The following is an 18,769-nucleotide window of genomic DNA, read 5'->3' as shown; positions in this document are numbered from 1 at the left end:
ACAGAGTTAGGGGGAGTTTAAAGCCACAGCAGATAATCACTATAATTTCATGAAGGAGTTTTTAAAGCTAACATTTCAGAAAAAATGATGGATTTTGAAGAATAGCTTACTTCTTTTTCTAGTATTTTATTGTAGAAAAACAAGGAGATTCTCTGGATGTCTTCGGATTTGAGCCATTGCCTGGAATAAAAAGGACAGACGTGCCATCAAGCCAGATCTCCAACCAAACATCTGGAACCGCTTCTGTGCGGTGATTTGCATGTTTGTTCTTCTTTATTGTAACGTGACAAAAAGCCCACCGCCTAGACACTAGAAATGGAATCTAGAGGTTTTTCACAGGATCTTCAAATACAAGATTTCTATTTTCACACTGCCCTTCTCGGAAAATTCTACATTGCAAATCAACCGTCATACCGAATTGCAACTCAGGTTATCTGAGAGAAATACCCGAGGAGACAGGCCATCACCCAGGATTCAAGTACATCAATAAGTATATTCCCCGACGTTTTACTAAAACCACATGGTGCCTTTCAGCTCCTAAAAAATCTGATTATAGAGGAACATCATTTTTCTTTTTTTGCCCACCACCATCCCTAATATTCCCCCTCAACCTCACATTCCCTCTCGACCTCAGAGCCCTCAGTTTTTATTAATGCCTGCTGGTTTCTGTAAGCATGTTACTTTATCAAACTGTCTACTATGTAAATGTGCAATATTTGTCTTTGTCATTCTGCCTTGCTTTACTTCCCATAATTCCCACAAATGCTCTCCAACTTGCAGAAAATGCCTGGAATTCATCTTTCCATGTGGCTGGAGAATATTCCATAGAGTGGACGGGACCAGCTCCCCTGGGCCCAGACCTCTGTCCATGGCACTAGGGGCTTCTGTGTCCTGTTGCTGTAAATGCTGCTGCAGTGAACACTGTGGGGCATGTAGTTTTGTGGGTTGATGGGTTCATGTTCTCTGGATAGATGCCCAAGAAGGGGAATCCTGGGCCATGCCCTATTTCTCTTTTCAGTTTTTTTTAGGTGAATCCAGATTGCTTTCCACAGTGGCCGCCCCGGTTGACATTCCCACCAGTCATTTCTGCTAGTTTAGAGCAATCAATACACGCTATTTCTCAGAACCCTTCCGGGCTGCCGCACCCCCACTCCACTTCAGGCTGAGTCCACGCAGCTGCTGGGAATCCACCTGCAACCATAGGGGGCTTGGCGGGTGGCCTGTGTCTGACCAGGCTCAGCACAGAGGAGCAGGCCCCAGGCCTCGCTGCCCATGGTCTTGAGGCGGGAGACTCATCTCTCCCTCTTGGTTTCCCCCAAGAGCGAGCTGGAGTCACCAAGGTCCATGTCCCTCCATGCCCCTCGGCCCTGTCCTTGCCTGTGGCCGTGGGGGCACCAGGGAGGCCATTCCGTCCCCTCACTTAGACCCTCGGGCTCTGAGGGGACAGTGGTTTGTGTCCCTGTATCTGACACAGAGGACGGGCCCGTTATTCAGCCCTTAACAAGTGCTCGCTGAGAGATTAAAGGGATGAAGACGGAGAATCTGCGTCTGAACCACTGTTTTCTGTCAATGTGGAAAACAGCTGAAGTGAACAACCAGGGGAGTCGCCGTCCACAGGAGGCAAAGAGGATCAGCAGAACCTCATGTCGAGGAACAGGAGTTAATGAGCAAGGCCCACAGGAGGGGATTATGGCTAATTAAAAACACATGCAGGACTACTTCCATTTTTAAAAGTTCCTCTTAGATTTTTGAGCAAGGCATGGCATTTTCCCCTATTTGATTTCTGAAATGTGTTGAGCAAATTACTATATAAGCAGTTACTGATGTCACAGTAACCATGACGTCATAATAAAGCCACATTTAGTATCTAATACTAAATGATCCGTATGAACACAAGCAGACCCCTCAAAAGCAGCCTCATACTTTCCAGACTCCTGACAGGATAGTTTTAAATGGTGGACGCAACAATACGTGGAATAGAGAGAAACAAAACAAAGAACAGACAAAACTGAACCAAAACAAACCCTAGACATCTGAGTGCAGAATGGTGGGTCCAGGCACTGTGGGTGAGCCCTGAGCTCAAGGCTGTGTCTCCTGGGAACAGACCGGGGGCCGCAGGCAGGCGCCCACGCAGTGTGCCAACACAACTGCCTTGCCACCGAGTTCAAGCAAGGTCCTTGAATGTGTACCTGCGCTTTCTCGCCCTATCCCCACACATGCATATGGGATGATTTCACAAGTCCTGTGCATATTCTGAAATGCATCCTTACCACGAACAACCTAGAAGACGCAAAGGTTTTGCAAAACTGTGTAACTTAGTTTGGAGACAGAGATTTCTAGGGGAAAATCATTTACACTTTTCACCAGTCAGCTTTCATGATCAGAATGCAGTGGTCAGGTCTGCATGAAGATGGAAACATTTCCAAGAAGTCATTTATTTGGGCTACTGATGTTTTCACCACCATTTCATTCAGTAGACTCTTACCCAGTGTCCATGGGCAGCCGGGAGTCTGCGCTGCCCTCCTTGGGTCAGCCACAACACGGGTGCCCGGGGGACAGTCAAGGACCGTTGCACACAGCCCTCCTGTCCAGGTCCCCAAAGCCACCCCCTTCTTAATTTGTTTTTCCTGCATTCCTTGGACCACATACAACAGCAACAGCAATTCCAGACTAAAGCGATACTCACTGCAGCCACAGACTTCACAGGCTCCAGGCTGATATTTTGTCCCCCACCTCTCTTTGGTCTTTCTATTTCCTCCATGAATTCAAATTCTAGTGCCCAAGACAACCTCTTCTCCACGGAACACACCGACCTCCATGACGGCTGGTATTTGGAGGGAATACATGTCATGTGCCTGTCTAGAGTCCAAGTACAGCCTAAAGGTGATTCTGTGTGGAATTCTCAATGGTCCTTAAAGATGACCACATACCGAGGACCCTTTGCCATCACTTTTCTCTCTGCACGTAGCCCAGGCTGTGTAGCTGTCATTCACTTGGAGAGCATTTTTAGGCAAAAATTAATTTTTTAAAAGATGAAATACTATTAACAAAAGCTATTACCAAGTTCTTGAGGAGGAATGAGTGAACTGTCTTTGAAAACTGGGCTTTGTCATGATAAGTATTACAGAGTTGTGGCAAAATTCTTTTGGAAAATCCGCTGTTTTCAGCAGAAGGGTTATGAAAAAAGAGAGAAATGATGACTGCAGAATACTTACTTTTGAGCATTAATTCCATCGATGGCTTGAATCATCCTTTCATTCAATTCTTCTTCAAACCGTTTCTTTTGTGACTTGGTTCTATGTGAAAAGGGAAAGATTAAAGGTACAAACATTATTACTAAATTAAATATTAAGTCCATCTTTCTACAATGCCTCAACCTTTGTTTAATTTTATTAGTCGAGCGAAAAAAGCAATCAGTTGTCTGTGGAGTCTTTTCTCTATGGGTGAATCAACTCGAGTTTCTGGTGCAATAAGTTGTGCCATCCACTTAGAGTGAAATTATACCAGGCAGTAAAAAGCAGCAGTGAAAGACATACACTTGGCGTTTGAGATCAGGAAATTTCTCTCCTAGGAGATGCATTAGCCCTTGACTTGTTGTCTTTATAAACTTTATTTTATGACAGAACACACTGGCTTTGGAAATTCCCCTGCAAAAAATTTGGTTTGGTTGACAAAATAGTTCTCTTTGTTCATGTTTGACTTGGTCAGCTTTCAAGAATTTGCAGGACTTTGGTCTTTTTGCAGGCACATCAAAGCTTAATTGTGTGTATTTAAATGTTCCTCAGTGACTCACAGGGACTCCTACGTTTTTGCAGACCGCCCGCTGGCCTGAGACTCAAATAGTCTTTGGTCGTTAATATAAGATGCCTTGTAAGTAAATTATGTCAAAATAATAATGAATTTCCCAAGGCTGTTTTGGCACTCCTCGCGAGAATGATGTCAAGGGCAAAAACCAAAGTAAAATTTGTTTTTAAAAGTTAAACATCTATCGGCCGAGGGCCCTCACCACTGTGGCCGGAGCCGGCCTGGCCCTGGGCCGGGGTGGACACGCCGACCCGGCCAGCGTGGAGGGCATGTGGCTTCTTTGCTTTCAGTTGGGTGAATTTCTAATCGGATACTTGCTATCATGGAATAAAAATACCACTTTTCTGAGTTCAGAATTGCCTCCGGATAGCGATAAGAGCATTAACTACACGATGGCACCTTTATCTATAATTAAATCTCAGGATCATCATTAATGAGCGCGACTGGCCTGCCGGTGGTTCTTCATGCCTGTCTGTGGACATGGCCCTTCCGGTCCCGCCTTCTGCACATGGGCCAGGACCAGCCTCGTTCAGAAACAGAACGGTAGTGGGTGATTTCCCAGCAGATACCAAGCCAACTGCATGGGGCGATTTTAGGGTGACGAATTCCAAGCTAATTTGGAAAGCAAAGTAATTTTTATCCTTCTTTTAGGAAAAGCCGGAGCCCCAGCGGTCTCTAGTGTGGTGCATTCTGCCTCCTTCTCTCTTGCCCAGCCCCGTGTCTGGCCTGGAGCTTGTCGGCTTCACTCTGGCAGCTCTTTGCTGCAGTCTAGGAAGGAACAGTGTGGGCATTTAACTTGCAGGAAAATGCAATCCTTCGATTTTACGTCCAGGCCCAACAACGCTGTGTCTCTGAATCTCTGAGAGTGAGCTCAGGTTGTCCTGCCTGACTGGGCTCACGCAGTCAGTGGGCACGAGAAGGCGCTAACACATGAGCACCATTATGCACCCACTGTATACTTGAGTTAACCCCATGCCAGGATCTTAACAAAGAGACAGTTTTCCTGTCTCTAGCTTTGTGGCTTCTGCCATGGACATGACAGGACACTCTTGAGCTGGACTCTGTCACCTGGGCCAGCCCCAGACTCCCCTTCATGGTCCTGTCTTTGTCCCTGTCTGAGCCCCACCCTTGGCGGCCCTGTGTCTCTCTACTCCAACACCTCTTTCCAAATTATCTCCTTTCTCTTGTGCTCCTTCTCCAACCTGTCCACTGTGTACCCAGCTGGGTTGCGGAAGGAGGCCGGAAGCAGGCGGAGTTCATCCAGGCAAGTCTCCGAGATCGTAGCCTGAGGCTCCCGGGTTCTAAGACACAGGCTGAGGTAGAGGGAAGCTCAGGGAGGCAGACTTGAAGTTCTCGCCAAAGAGCCATGGAGGGAAATGAGGTCTGTACAGAAGAGGCTCTGGGGACAGGCAGAGGCCCTGGGCCTGGCAGGGTCCTGTGGAGGGGTAGGCAGGGTCCTGGGGGGGGAAGGCAGGGTCCTGGGGGGGAAGGCAGAGCAGGCAGAGGCCCCAGGACCTGCAGGAGCCTGGCCTCTCCTCCACGGGCCACATGCTCTGTGCGGCCTGGGCTTGTCCCTTCTGGAGTGAGAACTCAGCAGCGCCTACCGGGGAGTGAGTGGAGTGAGTCCCCACATGCCTCATACAGATGAAAATAATCGTTTCCATCCTGCAGACAGCGCTCACCCGGAGACACTGCCCACGCAGCCTGGCTCACCCCCACCGTCATCTCAGTAAATGGACTCTTGAAGCAAATTGCAAAGAGGGACAGAGAGGAGAGGAGACGGGGGGAGCTGGGAGCAGAGCACAAAAGGCGGAGTCGCTTCTGGGCAGCGCTGCTGGCAACTGCGAGGGCCTCCTGGCCAGGGGAGGCTCCTGCTCTCATGCCTTCCTGAGCGGCGCTGGCTCTCTCTCGTGGCACCTGCCACTGCGACCGTGACACCCCCAGGGACCCGCCTTTCCTTGTACCTCGACGGTGTCACACTACATTTCAAATTCCACACCCAATACAAACCAGAGCCCGTGACATTAGCCACATAGTGGGGCCTGGAGGGGGTGCGGGGCTTGGCACGGAGCCTCCCCCCCCCCCCCCCGTGCCCACTATTCACGTGGACGCACCATTTCCTGTAAGCCTGCGCCCATCTGGGAGGGTGGGGGAGGAAGGCTGGTTTAAGTTTCGGGTCTTTCATTCATTATTCTCACACCTTCCACAAGCCCCAACCCACATGGAAGTAAACCTCTGACCCAGGGCGAGAAGATCACAGAGAAGGCAAAGAGGGTTGCCCGTGACTCCCGGGGGGACGCCGCAGGGCACGGGGACATTTCTGGGGAGCTTTTATCTTTCCTGAGTAGGCTGGCCGGGCCTTTTCACTGTCGAAAGGCTGAATTTATCTCCGGGATTCAAGACAAAAATGTCACTTTAAGCAACAGACTCATTTTAAGAACATTCATTTTTTCTAGTACATTTTAAGAACGGTCATTTTAAGGAAAGAATGCGTGTTCTCAAGCGTTCCCCGGCGAGCGCGCCCTCCCCCTCAGCGCTAATAACATGCACACGGACGCTCCTATTTTTAGAAGCTGAAAGCAATTTAATAGAGTTTTTCACGAGTAGCTGCTCTTTTAGACCCAGCCTTCAAAATGACTATAATTGATGATAATTACTTCCAGAAATAAATAAAAGGCAATAAACCTCCAAACAACAGACAGGGGAACATGTACTGTACCTCAAAGTGCGATTCTGGAAATTGTGCTGACCCATCGGGACATCCTGTCAAAAAAGGAAAGGTCGTGAGCTCCCCGAGCACACTCTGAGAGCCATGTTTCAGCCTGACGAGGTGGGCAACGTATTTCTTCTTTGATCACTGAAAGGATCATTTAGTGACAAATAAAACCTACTTGGAGAAAAAGAATTTAATTGAAAATGCGGAACAAGATAAAAAACCGCTTAGAGACAGAGTGTCGGTGGGCTCTGTGAACGCTGGTGCTGCCTTATCCGGATCCTTCTGGGATTGAAGCGCTCACACCCGCTGTTCACAGGCCTGACTGCCAACAGGGGCTGCAGAGAATGCCTTCAGAGGCAGCGCACACGGCGGGCGGCCACGTGCAGGTGCAGAGAGCACGCCCTACCTCGGAGATGCCCGCGGGGATGACCCTTGGTCCTGATCTCTGCGCCGGGCTGTTAACAAATGGCAGCGCCAGAAAAAAGCTGTGCCTGGGAGCCACAGCCGAATACACTGAGCGAGGAAGGAAGAGAGAATCCCGCACTGCACCTTGGGTGGACGAGGGATCCTGCTACGTGGGCTAAGCCAGGTGATGACAAATGCCTCGCAACGTCACTCAGAGGCGGCGTGTAAGGAAACCAAGCGAATCAACACACAAAACAGTTCTGAACAAAAATAAACTCTTAGCGTGTAAGAACAAAAGAGTGGCTCCCAGTGAGTGGGGGGCGGCAACTGTAGGGTGAGGGATGGAAACCAGATTTGGGGACCAGTGGGACGCAGCTTATGCAGATGCTGCTGGGGGAGGCTGCACGGCTGGACCCTGGGGAACATGTCAGCCAATGTAACTTCATTAGAAAAAAGAACTGGTGGGGCCTCCCTGGCGGCGCAAGGGGTTAAGTACCACACTATGAAGCTGTCCGCAGCCTCTGCAGCACGAGTTCGATCCCCCGCTGCCCAGGGAGCAACCCACATGGCGCAGCAGACCTCGCCTGTCTCCCCGCTGCTCCCCTCAGTAGTGGATTTCAGTGGATCCACCTGTTCTGTTCCCCACTCTGTCTCTGGTGAGTCCTCTCACCCCCTGCATCTCTGGCCTGCACCCCAGCTCATGTGTGCATGAATAAATAAATCTTAAAAAAAAAAAAAGAACTGGACCGTGGTTAAATGACTCACTGATCACGCATGAAAGCAGGTTGCTCCCCAGCTTAGGGCCCACTGAGGACTCCCCACTACACCCAGCAGGAACAGTGGCCTTGGGGCTCTCATCCCAGATGGTGTCTGTTTGCTCCTGCAGTCCATGTCACCAGCCTCATCTCTGCCCCCAAAGACACCACGTTCATCTCTGTCCAGGGCCGCTGAAGTGGCCCCTCTGCGGTCCTCTTGCTCCTTCTCAATCAGCCGCCCGCCCAGAGCAGCCCGGCCTCTACCGTTCCCCGTGGTGCGCAGCACAGCCAGCGTGACCGGCTAGTCTACTTGCTCCCTCTGCCATCTCCCCCCAACCCCATGGGGACGCTCCTCTGGGCCTGGTCGGTGGCCTGGTCAGCCCTGGACTCCCGTCAGGTCACGATGCTGGGTTTTGAGGGTGTCAATGTATCCTGTTGGGGGAGGGCCAGGGGCAGGACAAGCTCACATTTACCTGACAACAGTCACGGATGAAAAGTGCATCCTATTCCCTTTCTTAAATTCGTTACCTCAGCCGCCTCCCTGACACCGTTCATGCCGCTGGACAGGAAGCCCCCTCCGAGGTCACCGCGGGGACAGTCTAAGCCGAGTGCAGTTTCCTCCCCCGCGGAGAGTCTCTTTTCTGTTCCCTTCCAGCCACCTGATTCTCTGTGACTGTCGTGAGTGCCCTGGGACATTCTGGAGCCGGGGGAGGCGAGGAAGCGTCACGCAGGACACGCTCGCCCAACGCCTGTGGAGTCCCAGAGCCACGGGCATCAGCCTCTGCGCCCCCCTAAGATCCCACTTTCAACTGAGGCCGTGAGCAAACAGGAGCCAACAGGCAGGAGACAAGCTGACTTTGGCGGCCACTGCCTCCTGGACACGCGTCTCGGGAGGCACACGGAGACCCTCGGCCATGTGCAGTGCCCACCCGGGATGCGCCAGGCCTGCCGCATCACAGACAGAAGCGCTCGGGCAGGGGACGGCTGCCCCGTCTGGGCCTGACTTTCGACCCACGCTGAGCGCTTCGGGGGGCCTGGGGGAGACGCACCGTGGTGCTGATCTTGCCGTTCTCCGTCGTCATGCTGTCTCTGTGGTGCAGATGCGCGAAGGGCTTGGCCGCCCCCCAGGACTCCAGGTAGCGGGTCATGCGGACGGAGGCCCTCATCTTGGCCCCATCGAGGGTGTGGCGAGGTCTGAAGAGGTGCTGGGGGCTCCGCCGCTCCCCCTGGGGGTGAGAAGCAAAGTGTCTCACCTGGCAGGGAAGGCGCACACCCGGCCCTTCTCGGGTTGCCCTTGACGCTGGCTCTGCCCGGCCCCACCCAGGCCGGGGTCTGCCCCCCTCCCGGCCACCGCTGGTCAGGTCTCCACCCTGCTGTGGATGAGCGAGATTTTCCTGGTAACAAAGCTGACCTGTAATGGAAACTTCGGGAAAAATAACAGCGGGTTTATAAGTAAATTCTTAAATGGACTATGCTGACCTGCTCTAACATTTTCCTACGCGTGTTTTCCTGACGGGCCGGCGGTGGGACGTGGGCTGTTTCCTGATGGGCTCCCACACCCGGGTCTGGGCACTCCTCGCCTGGACATGACGTCCTTTGTGTACTTCTGTTGCCTTCCCCGTGGCTCTGCCCCCTCCTCCCCACAGCCCGTCCTGCTCGTCACACATCGGCCTCCAGATCGACAGCCGAGTGAACTGGAGGTTTGTCTCCAAGGTGACACCGGGCTTCAGAGAAGCTACGAGCAAAGCCCGCAACCTTGAATTTGTTGACTTTAGGACACTGGTCTTGGCCCTTCAAGGACTTTATGCTGCTGTTTACACCTCGTGACAGCTGTGTGCTGGGGAGTTACACAATCCGTCGGGGCTGTGGGTTCTTCAGCTATCGGGGGGCCCGTTCCCACGCGACTGGAGTTGGAGGGGGGAAAAGAAATCAGAGCTGGAGGCCCCTGGCCCCTGCCTGTCTCGTGGTGTGAACACAGCAGGACAGGGGCGCCGCGTGCACATGGGTAGACGCTGGATCCCGGGGACTCAACTTCCGGATCCTGGGGAGTGAGACTTTCTGACCGTGGGGAGTTAGACTTCCAGATTGGGGGGCATTAGAATTCCGGACGGTGGGGCTTAGCCGTCCGCATCTTGGGGAGACAAACACGCGTGCATATACGTGTCTTCACATGAGCACACGCAGAGTAGTTAATGGTTCATCTTTACAAGATATTTTCTTTTCCTTTTTCTTATATGTTCAACCTATTTCATCTCATTGGAGCCTGTTGGCCGCTCGGAGACGCTGAGAAGCATCGTGGACTCCACGATCGACTAAGGCACGGCCGCGTCCCACAGACAACACCCCCGTCCCTGAGCCAATCACCGCAACTGTTCCTTGAGCAAATATCTGACTTCATTATTATGAAACACAGCTCAGCTGCTATACGCGATTAAAGTAATTTTAGAGGCAAAGACCAGCAAAAGAACCAGATTCTTGACACCCCCCCCCCCGCAGCGGTGGTGAATTGCGCCCCCCACCCCCCCTTCAAGCTCACCAGAGACCCTTCGCAATACTGACCTTGGGGTTGATCACAAAGTAGGTTTTCACGAGGTGCTGCTTTAAATACGGGTCCCTGATGTCTCCGTCTCCCTCCTCCACTTTATAAGCCCCGTTCAGGTGCTCCAGGGTGACTGAGGAAATGTGGACGCGCCTGCAGTCCCGTTGAAGCCACAGTCAAGACACGCGAGGAGAAACGCAAACAAGACTTGCTATCATTTGTGAGTTCAGAAAGCAGCACTTCTCCCCAGGTGAAGGAAATGTTCTCGGGAAAATGGGCTGGAATTAGGGCCGCAGCCTGTGAACCGCACTTTGGGAAGATGCTCCAGGCTCAGGGGCTGCTCATACTTGGCATTTCTCCATATTCACAGCAACCTGCGTGGCCCGTAGGGTGAATGACAGCAAGGAAAGCTTGACCAGATTGAATTTTTGTGCATCAGCTTATTTTTTTTTTCAAATGCATGGGAACGACAGTTTGCGCTGATGGTGTAAATAGGGATTCTCTCAGTGCTGGCTTGCCAGCGCCTCCAAATTAGAACACTTGCATTTAGATGAAGACTGCCTGGTCTAATAGGCTTCTCTGACTGCTCTCTGCTTAACCATGCTGGTCTCAGAGTCACTGGCCAGAGAGAAATGTCACCTCTGCGCTAAGTGTCAGACTCAGGTCTCTATCCAGAATTCTGCAAATAAGTAACAATCTACCCCTGAGGGTCTGGACTTCATGGTCTGGACCGTGGCCAGCAGGTGGCGGGCTTGGGATGGGAGCATTCACGTTTATGTGATTCAGGTAAGAGACCATCCGCACCAGCAGCCTGATGGGCCGCAGGCGAAGGGTCACCACCCGCCAGGTACAGAGACCCCAGCACTCACCCGGGCACCCCTCCGGCTTCCATGTGGTTGGCCAAGGTGACGTCGTGGGACCACACGTCGTACTGCCACTTCTGCAGACCGATCACGCCGCAGAGGACGTTCCCAGAGTGCACCCCGACCCGCATGTTGATGTCCACGCCCGTGGCGTCCCGCACTTTCCTAAAGAGAAGGCAAGCGGCTTCACCCCCAGCCACGCCCGTGATCCCGGCCTCCTGGCTAATGTTCCAGGCTCTTCGTATCCTGCATTCCTTCCACCGGAGCGAATTGCACCTACTTCTGGGGCAGAGGGTGGCTGGTTTGAGCCAAGAGGAAGGGCTTTTCTCTCGTTACCTCCAGCCGGCCCGAAGCCGCCCAGGTCTGGCGGGGAGGCCTGGGAAGAGGCGGCCTGGACGGGAGCTTCTGCCTGTTCAGTTAGTGGGACCCGGCAGGTCCCCAAGACGGGCGGGCGCCTACGCCCACTCCCGTGCCACACTCACACGACCTCGCCTCGCCGTGTCAGGAAGGGCCGTGGAGGCCGCGCTCAGCAGTGCGACTCCCCAGCGGGCACTTTCTGCCGACACGAGAACAATACAGCTTATTTGTGAGCTTAATTATGACTTTAGCCTGAATCGAGATTAAAAAAAAATAACTGTGTGAGATGAAAGCTTTTCAATTAGGCACATTCTTTAGCGAAAAGAGAAAAGAAATGCGATTTAAAAAGCTTTAATAATGCATAAGCTCTCATTAAAAAACATTAAACAATTTAAAAAGTACTTAGGGTCCTGTCGACCCCCCAGTCACAGAGACAGCGCAGCCGAGGAAGAGGCCGGCGGCGGCCACCGCGTACTGATTTCTGCCAGGTGAGTCCATCGGCCCGTTCAAATGTCCCGTGAAAGAGTCGACGGGGAGGGGGTCCTCGTGACGCGGAGTGAGTCACCCCCAGAGGATGCGTGGGGTGAGTAGGACCCTCCTCGGGACACGGCACAGGGGCAGGGCCGCGGGTGTGGGGACACCACCTGAGATGTCTCCAGTGACACCGGCCCGGGCGTCACGCGCCGAGGGCGCCATGCCCTGTTGCAGAGCCGCGGTAATTAAAAGAAGCAATTCACGTGCAAAAATAAATGGCCTCCTGGACAAACAGCGCAGGAAGCTCTTTCTCACTGCCCCTCCCTTCCTGCCTCCACCCCTGCCCCTTCCTTTTCAGGGTATTCACAAAGACAAGCTCCTCCGTGGCCCCTGGGAGCCATCCAGACCCTGGTGGACCAGGCCGTGCCGCAAAGGGCCCTGTCTCTGCGCTCAGCCCTCTGGCAGCCCTGGGCCCTGGCGGCACTGGCACTCACGCCGCCCCGCGGGGCCTGTGCGCCGAGGGGTCCTCTCCCTGCTCACCGCCCGCCCGGCCCCCCAGCTCACAGGGCGCCCATGACCAGCCCCCGCGGCTCAGGCAGGACCTCCTCCAGGAAGGCCTTCGCGCTCCCTCTTCCCGGGGGCGCATGGCTACAGGGCTGGGGCACAGCTGAGAAAGCCTATTCATTCCACCGATTGGACCCACTCACATAGCGTTGGGAGTAGGTCATTACTTTTGAACTAAAGTGAAGAAAAATATTTTTTAGGTATCAGAGAAGACAAAGGACTTTCTCGTGGGCACAGCAGGAGGGACAGGGCTGTTTCCCAAGCATTGCCCACGGGAGCACAGGTGGCACTGCTCACCCCGCCCGTCCATCCTTGCTCCCGTTTCATACTTCCTTTGCCTCCCGCTCCTGAGGTGCCCGGGGCCTGTGGCAACAGCTCCTCTAAGGGGATCCGGACCTCTCCAGTCTCCCACACCCAGATGAGGCTGCGGGGCGGGAGGGCCAGGGGTGTGGAATTTTTCCTGCATTGCTCCGGGACCACCCAATTAACCTCCTACTCACTTCTCACGACCCACATAAATAGTGGACACACACGGTGACAGCTAGATTTGTTGCTTTCTCACTTAAAGCCCCATTTACTCCAACCTAACACAAGGAATCGGAACATCGAGCACATCACTCCTATCCTGTTTACACCAAAACTATGTGGGGGGTAGGGTGACATCACGTTACCAAAAGAGACAATCCAAAAATCCAGTAAACTTGGAATATATTTGTTCAACCGTGCAGCCCACAAACAAGAGCTTCTATCATGGTAAGAATGTTCTGGCTTCTCCGAAGAGCATTTCCTAAAGGAAAATGAACTTTGAACCTTCTATTTTTACCCTATACTTGCTGACTGTAACGATGACACCATTCTATATAAGCAAATCTCCGCTAGAATTACAATGAAAAATATTGCAGTTACCAAGCAGAAAATGTTATGGGTGAAAGCTGCAACTGAGCTTACGGAGTTGAGCATTTTTGACAAGTGGAAGTAATTTGGTGCTGCATTTTTATAGGACTTGCACTCTGGTGCTAAAAACTACTTTCTTACAACTTGAGAGCAAACCACTTTATTTGTCAGAACTCAAGAGAGATGCTCAAAGTGCACACTTTGTCCTTAAGAAGGAAGAAGGTGATTTACATGAAAATACCATCTTTGAAACAAGCATGACTTCCCTCTCTAGGGTTCCTGACTCAGTTTGCTGTAACCGAAGGCTGACAAGACACAGATCTTCCTCTGGGCTGAGCTCACATGGTCAATGAATGGTCTGCATCGATAGTTAAATGCACAAGCAGGTAGTGACAGCCAATGGAAAAAAATAGGAAGAGTTGTCAGTGCCAGTTACAACTAAAAGCGACTCAACAGTCCCAATGTGACTGATATTCTTATAAACTGTCCCCGAGGCCTCCACTCACTTTATGGCTTCGCACATGTCCAGTCCCATCTTCACACAGTTCTTGGCGTGGTTGGGAAGAGACACCGGGAGTCCGGACACACAGTAGTAGCAGTCGCCTAAAATCTTTATTCTCATGCATTCATTCTCCTGGAAGAAGAAATCACAGCATGTCAGTCGCATGAAGCACTTGCATAATGATCGAGACCCGCTGAGCATCATCATTTTACTGACCCTGTCTCAGTGAGTAGGGGCTGTGGAGCGAGACATGAGAACCAGCGGCGTTTTCCTTCACTGCGCCACAAGAGAGAGCTGTTCTCACCCACATGTCTATTTGCCAAAGCAGAAGGAATAAGGGAAAGGGAAAGAGAGGAAGAGCAGAGAGAAGGTTCTGGAATGATTTACACTTAACTCTAGCAGAGGAGTGTAGAGACAGAAGGACTCTCAAATCCCCACACATGGATGGCGAGATGAGATGTGACGCTCAGAGCAGACTCCTCCGGGGCAGAAAGCGACGACCACAATCAGTTTGGAATCTCCCGTCACTCCCTACTGTGTTCACGCTTTTCACTTACTCTACAGAGGGCGCAGACTCGTACCTGCAGACTCGCAGCACCGAGAAGCATCTCCACAATCTAATAAGCCACCATCCGACACAGCCAAGTAATTTACAGCTTAATTCCCATCTTAGGTGACAGCGTTTTAATAGAGACTCATTCTTTTTCTTAGCTGGGTTATATTTATATTGCAATATTGAGATTAACTGCATCCATCTGCATCAATCCTACAACCCTTTTTAACCTTTTTAGTCAGCTTTAGACTCTTCATTAAAATAAAAAGCAAATGCAATGATGTGTCTGACATAGATATTTTTTCTGACACTAACATAAGCTTAGGAATGAATTGAGCAAATTTGAAATAATAAAAGAGCATATCATCTTATTCTTCAGAATGTGTTAGCTTGACTGAATATTTTGCATTTTTTTTTCCTTGTCTGCGAAGAGAGGGCACAAGTTAGGACACACTTTCACGCTGGCCTATGGCCAGCAGGCCATGTCCTGGCCATTCCTGATGACACTGATGACACCGAAAGAATAAAAAGGAAATAACATAAATAAATAAAAAGGAAAAAAAAACAAGTGATTACTTATTGATAAGGTTTCCCTCTTAGTTCTCTAAGTCTGCCCACCGGTAGGGAGGTCAGGTGGAGGAGATGTGTCCATCCACACCACAGAATACAGCTCAGCCATAAGGAAAGACAAAATGTTGCCACTGACAGCGAATGGAGTCTGACGGACTGATGCAGAGCAAAGCAAACCAGGATGACAGAGACAAATACAGGACATTTACATGGCGGAGGATTCAACAAAGCAAACCATTTATAAAAACAAGTGGAGCAATAAAGTGAGGTTCCTGAGGTTAAGTGGGATGCGGGAAGGCACAAAAGGTCAGAGGGGTGTGAGAGATGGTGGTGGGGAAAAATATAAATCCATGATTTATAGCAATCAGTAAGTCAAGGGAAAGAAAACACAGTCATCCTGTGAGAGGGAGCTGCGCGTAAGAGAGGATGCACATAAGAGGGTCTGATAGATAATACACGTACAGCTCTTTGCATGTCGATTGCACCTCAATAAGGTAGTTGTAAAAATGCAAACAGCGTTTAGTGTCCCTCAGCTTAACGTTGTGCCACACAGGGCTGCTTGCTCACGACGCTGCCAGCTCCATGCTACTGACCGTGAGCCATGCAGCGGATGGACCACCTGGATGTTCCTCTGTCACAGTGAGCAGGAACTCACACTGGGTGCCTCTGTCCTGGGGAATGTATTAAGTGCTCCCCAAATTCATATGTTGAAGTCTTAATTAACCCCTACCTGAAAGCGTGCGACCTTACGTGGCAGCAGGGGTGGTGCAGGAGTAATCAGTTACGATGAGGTCCTATCGGGTGGCCCCTTGTCAATGTGACTGATATTCTTATAAACAGGGGCCATCGGGACAGTGTCCAACTCCACGTGGACACTGGGTGCTGCGGCCGCCGGCCAAGGTTCGGTTCCTCTTCAGGAACATGACCAGTTAGTCCCATAGCCATGACCTTGTTTTGAATTCACACTGGGGTGAAGACATTATTTAAGTTTCAGTCTTTGTTTTTTGTCGAGGCAGCCTGTTCCCTCGGGTGAAGAAGACTACAGCTACGCTTTCCTGGCTCTGTAAGATCCCAGTGGGAGTGGCCAGGCCAGCTGGGCAGCAGGAGGCAGCTTATAGGAGCCGGCCACGGGCCGAGTCCTGGGGGCTGGCGGGAATGTTCCTGTTGTTTCACAGTGAGATGCACCTTGCAGGGACCAAACTTGGGACCAACTTTTCCATTTATAAATAACGAATTCTGTTTTATTTATTGAAATTTCCCCCAGTGTTACTGAGTTTCCAACCGCTTACACCACTATATAATTTTCTCCGATGATTGTAAAGAACTCATTGTAATGGGCATAATGAGGTATTTTGGGTTGGAAACAATTCAAAGAAAGAATTGGGCAGACTGGAAATATTCGATGAGAAGTAACAGGCTGGCAAGGGAGAAAAATTAATTTGTTAGCAATATCCCCAACAAAAACTCCGGTAGTTCCAGTGAATGAGTGAGATTCTGAGTGGTTCAGGGTCACTGTCATCACTTCCTCCCTGTGAAAGTGGCCACACATGACGAGGCCCGCTGGGGGCGTCTGCTCAGGTGCATGGCGGTAAGGACAGGGCTGAGGGGAGGCTGTGTCCTGAGTCTTCCAGGCACTGCCTGGCAACAAAGACGCGGTCACGCATGGCAGAAAGAGAATCATGTTTCTAACTCCTTGACGTAGAAACAGTTAAAAAGAGGACCTCAGAGGAACGCGGGGCGAGCAAATGGAAGCCCACCGTCGTGCAGGCATGTGTCACGTGTGTGCTGAATTATGGATCAGCACAAGTTCTAAAAAGAGATGAAAGTGTGGTAATTATATGCTATGGCAGTTCTCATGCTTGCTGTGTTTGAGATTTGTCAGGGCTTGACAGCAAATAAGTCCGATAAATTTTACAAATAGCAACCTTAAAGGATGCTTTAATGTAAAGCTGATATAATTAACAAGGGACCAGGGAAAATAAAAATCAAGATTTTACATATCCTCTCAGTAGAAGGTCATCACTAATACTCACCTTTGCAATTTGGTCGAACTTTCCAAAGAGTTCGTTCAGCATATGGACCAGTTCTCCTGGGGAGCAGTCACTGGCCAGCCGGGTGAACCCCACAATGTCAGCATAGAGGATACTGTGGGAGTGAGTAGGGGGACAGTATTCACAAGTTTATATTCGTTAAGCAATGACAGCTTTGCCCACTGAAGGAGTATATATTTTTTACACTTTCCATTTATATTTTCATAAGAAAAATATCATTTCTCTAGATAGGAAACACATCAACATTTTGTAAAACTTTACCATTAATTTTTTTGAGTTTAGATTTTTACAATTAAAAGGGGAGAAGAGAAAGTCTCCATTCTAGCCCATTCTTTTGGTCACCTTCCTGCCCTTCCTCTGCCTTCATCCTGACTATTCATTACACTGCCAATTCTGGTATCAAATGTGTATGCCGCCACCTGAACTGTTACATGAATTTAAATTATGAAAATCCATAGAGTAGAAGAAGGAAAATAATAAAAGCCAAATCCTGTTGTTACTGATTCAAAGAAAAAATTGTAACAAAAATCTTGTTCAAAGAAGGATGACTTAACAAACGATTCTGGATCTTTGCCACCTGCCAGGAGAAATAGACCCACGGCATCTCCTTAAAGCTCGGAGCTTAGTTGGGGTGATGCACAAACCAAATACAGACACTAATGAACACAAGGTGGGAATAATGTAAGAGCAGAACTATGCCAGGGAGAGGACAGAGTGCAGGTGGGCAGGAGTCCAGGACGACCTTCAGGAAATGAGAGTTCCCGGGTCTGACCTGACAACCAGGTGAGTGTGAGGTTCCTCAGGGTCTTGTAGATGTTTAGTTAACCGGAGGGGTTGGGCTAGGGACGCCCAGCACCAGGTGTGCATTCCAACCTGACAGGCACCCTGACGTGTTTAGGGCTTATATAAAGGATGTAACGAAGTCTAAGATTTCTGCTGCAGTTTGATATTCAGATAATGAACAAGTTATGATTTCTGATGTGCCACGAAACAAAAGAAATTACCATGTCACATCCACAAGGATGGGTGTGATCAAAACACAGAAAATAGTTAAGTGTCGTCAGGATATGGGGGATCTGGGGCCCTTGTGCATGGCTGGTGGGAGTGTAAAATGATGCAGCTGCTGTGGAAAACAGCAGGTTCCTCAAAAACAGAAACACAGAATTATCATGTGATCCAGCAATTCCGCTCCTGGGTGCATACCCCAAAGAACTGAGAGCTGGGACTGGAACAGGCACATGTGTACCCCATTCATGACAGCACTGTTCATGACAGCCAAAAGGTAGGAACAAACCAAATGTCCACGGACAGATGGACAATAAAAAAACGAGGTACACACCACGGGACAACAGCCAGCCTTTCAAAGAAATGCCAACTATAGCATCCGGCAGTGAATGGTGGTTGTCAGCGGCTTGAGGGGCAGGGGTGGTGGTGAGGAGCTGCAGTTTAGAGGGTTTGCAGCTTCCGTTTGGATAAAGAATAAGTTCTGCAGCTGGTGGTGGGGAAGGTGCACAGCTACGTGAGTGGACTGGATGCACCTGCAGGGGGCGCCTTTGTGGAACTGGCTCTCTCTGATCTCATCTGCCACACTGAGTGTCCTGGGCTCTAGGACACCCTGAGACCTGACCATGGGTTTCCAGGGGAAGGACCCCACTATCCGCCTGTCCCTCCTGTGACTGATGGTTGGCCACGGACAGCAGGGCCAGGAAGGACCCAACCAAG

The 18,769-nt window shown here is 50.7% G+C and overlaps 1 protein-coding gene across 1 annotated transcript in view; it reads right to left on the bottom strand.

The window, feature by feature from the left end:
* ADCY2 (adenylate cyclase 2) overlaps positions 1–18,769 on the bottom strand; it is a gene marked incomplete at both ends in the record, with an annotated part of 223,081 nt that overhangs the window by 41,312 nt on the left and 163,000 nt on the right. The window contains 8 exons of the mRNA XM_084233659.1: positions 111–180; positions 3,216–3,296; positions 6,524–6,567; positions 8,730–8,906; positions 10,240–10,372; positions 11,089–11,247; positions 13,878–14,005; positions 17,030–17,141. Coding sequence (XP_084089785.1) covers positions 111–180; positions 3,216–3,296; positions 6,524–6,567; positions 8,730–8,906; positions 10,240–10,372; positions 11,089–11,247; positions 13,878–14,005; positions 17,030–17,141 — 904 coding nt within the window. The remainder of the gene's footprint in view (positions 1–110; positions 181–3,215; positions 3,297–6,523; positions 6,568–8,729; positions 8,907–10,239; positions 10,373–11,088; positions 11,248–13,877; positions 14,006–17,029; positions 17,142–18,769) is intronic.

This window comes from Talpa europaea (genome assembly GCF_964194135.1).
Source record: "Talpa europaea genome assembly, chromosome: 5".
Lineage (NCBI taxonomy): Eukaryota > Metazoa > Chordata > Mammalia > Eulipotyphla > Talpidae > Talpa > Talpa europaea.
The sequence above is the reverse complement of the archived record's forward strand: the minus strand, read 5'-3'. Positions and strand labels throughout refer to the sequence as shown.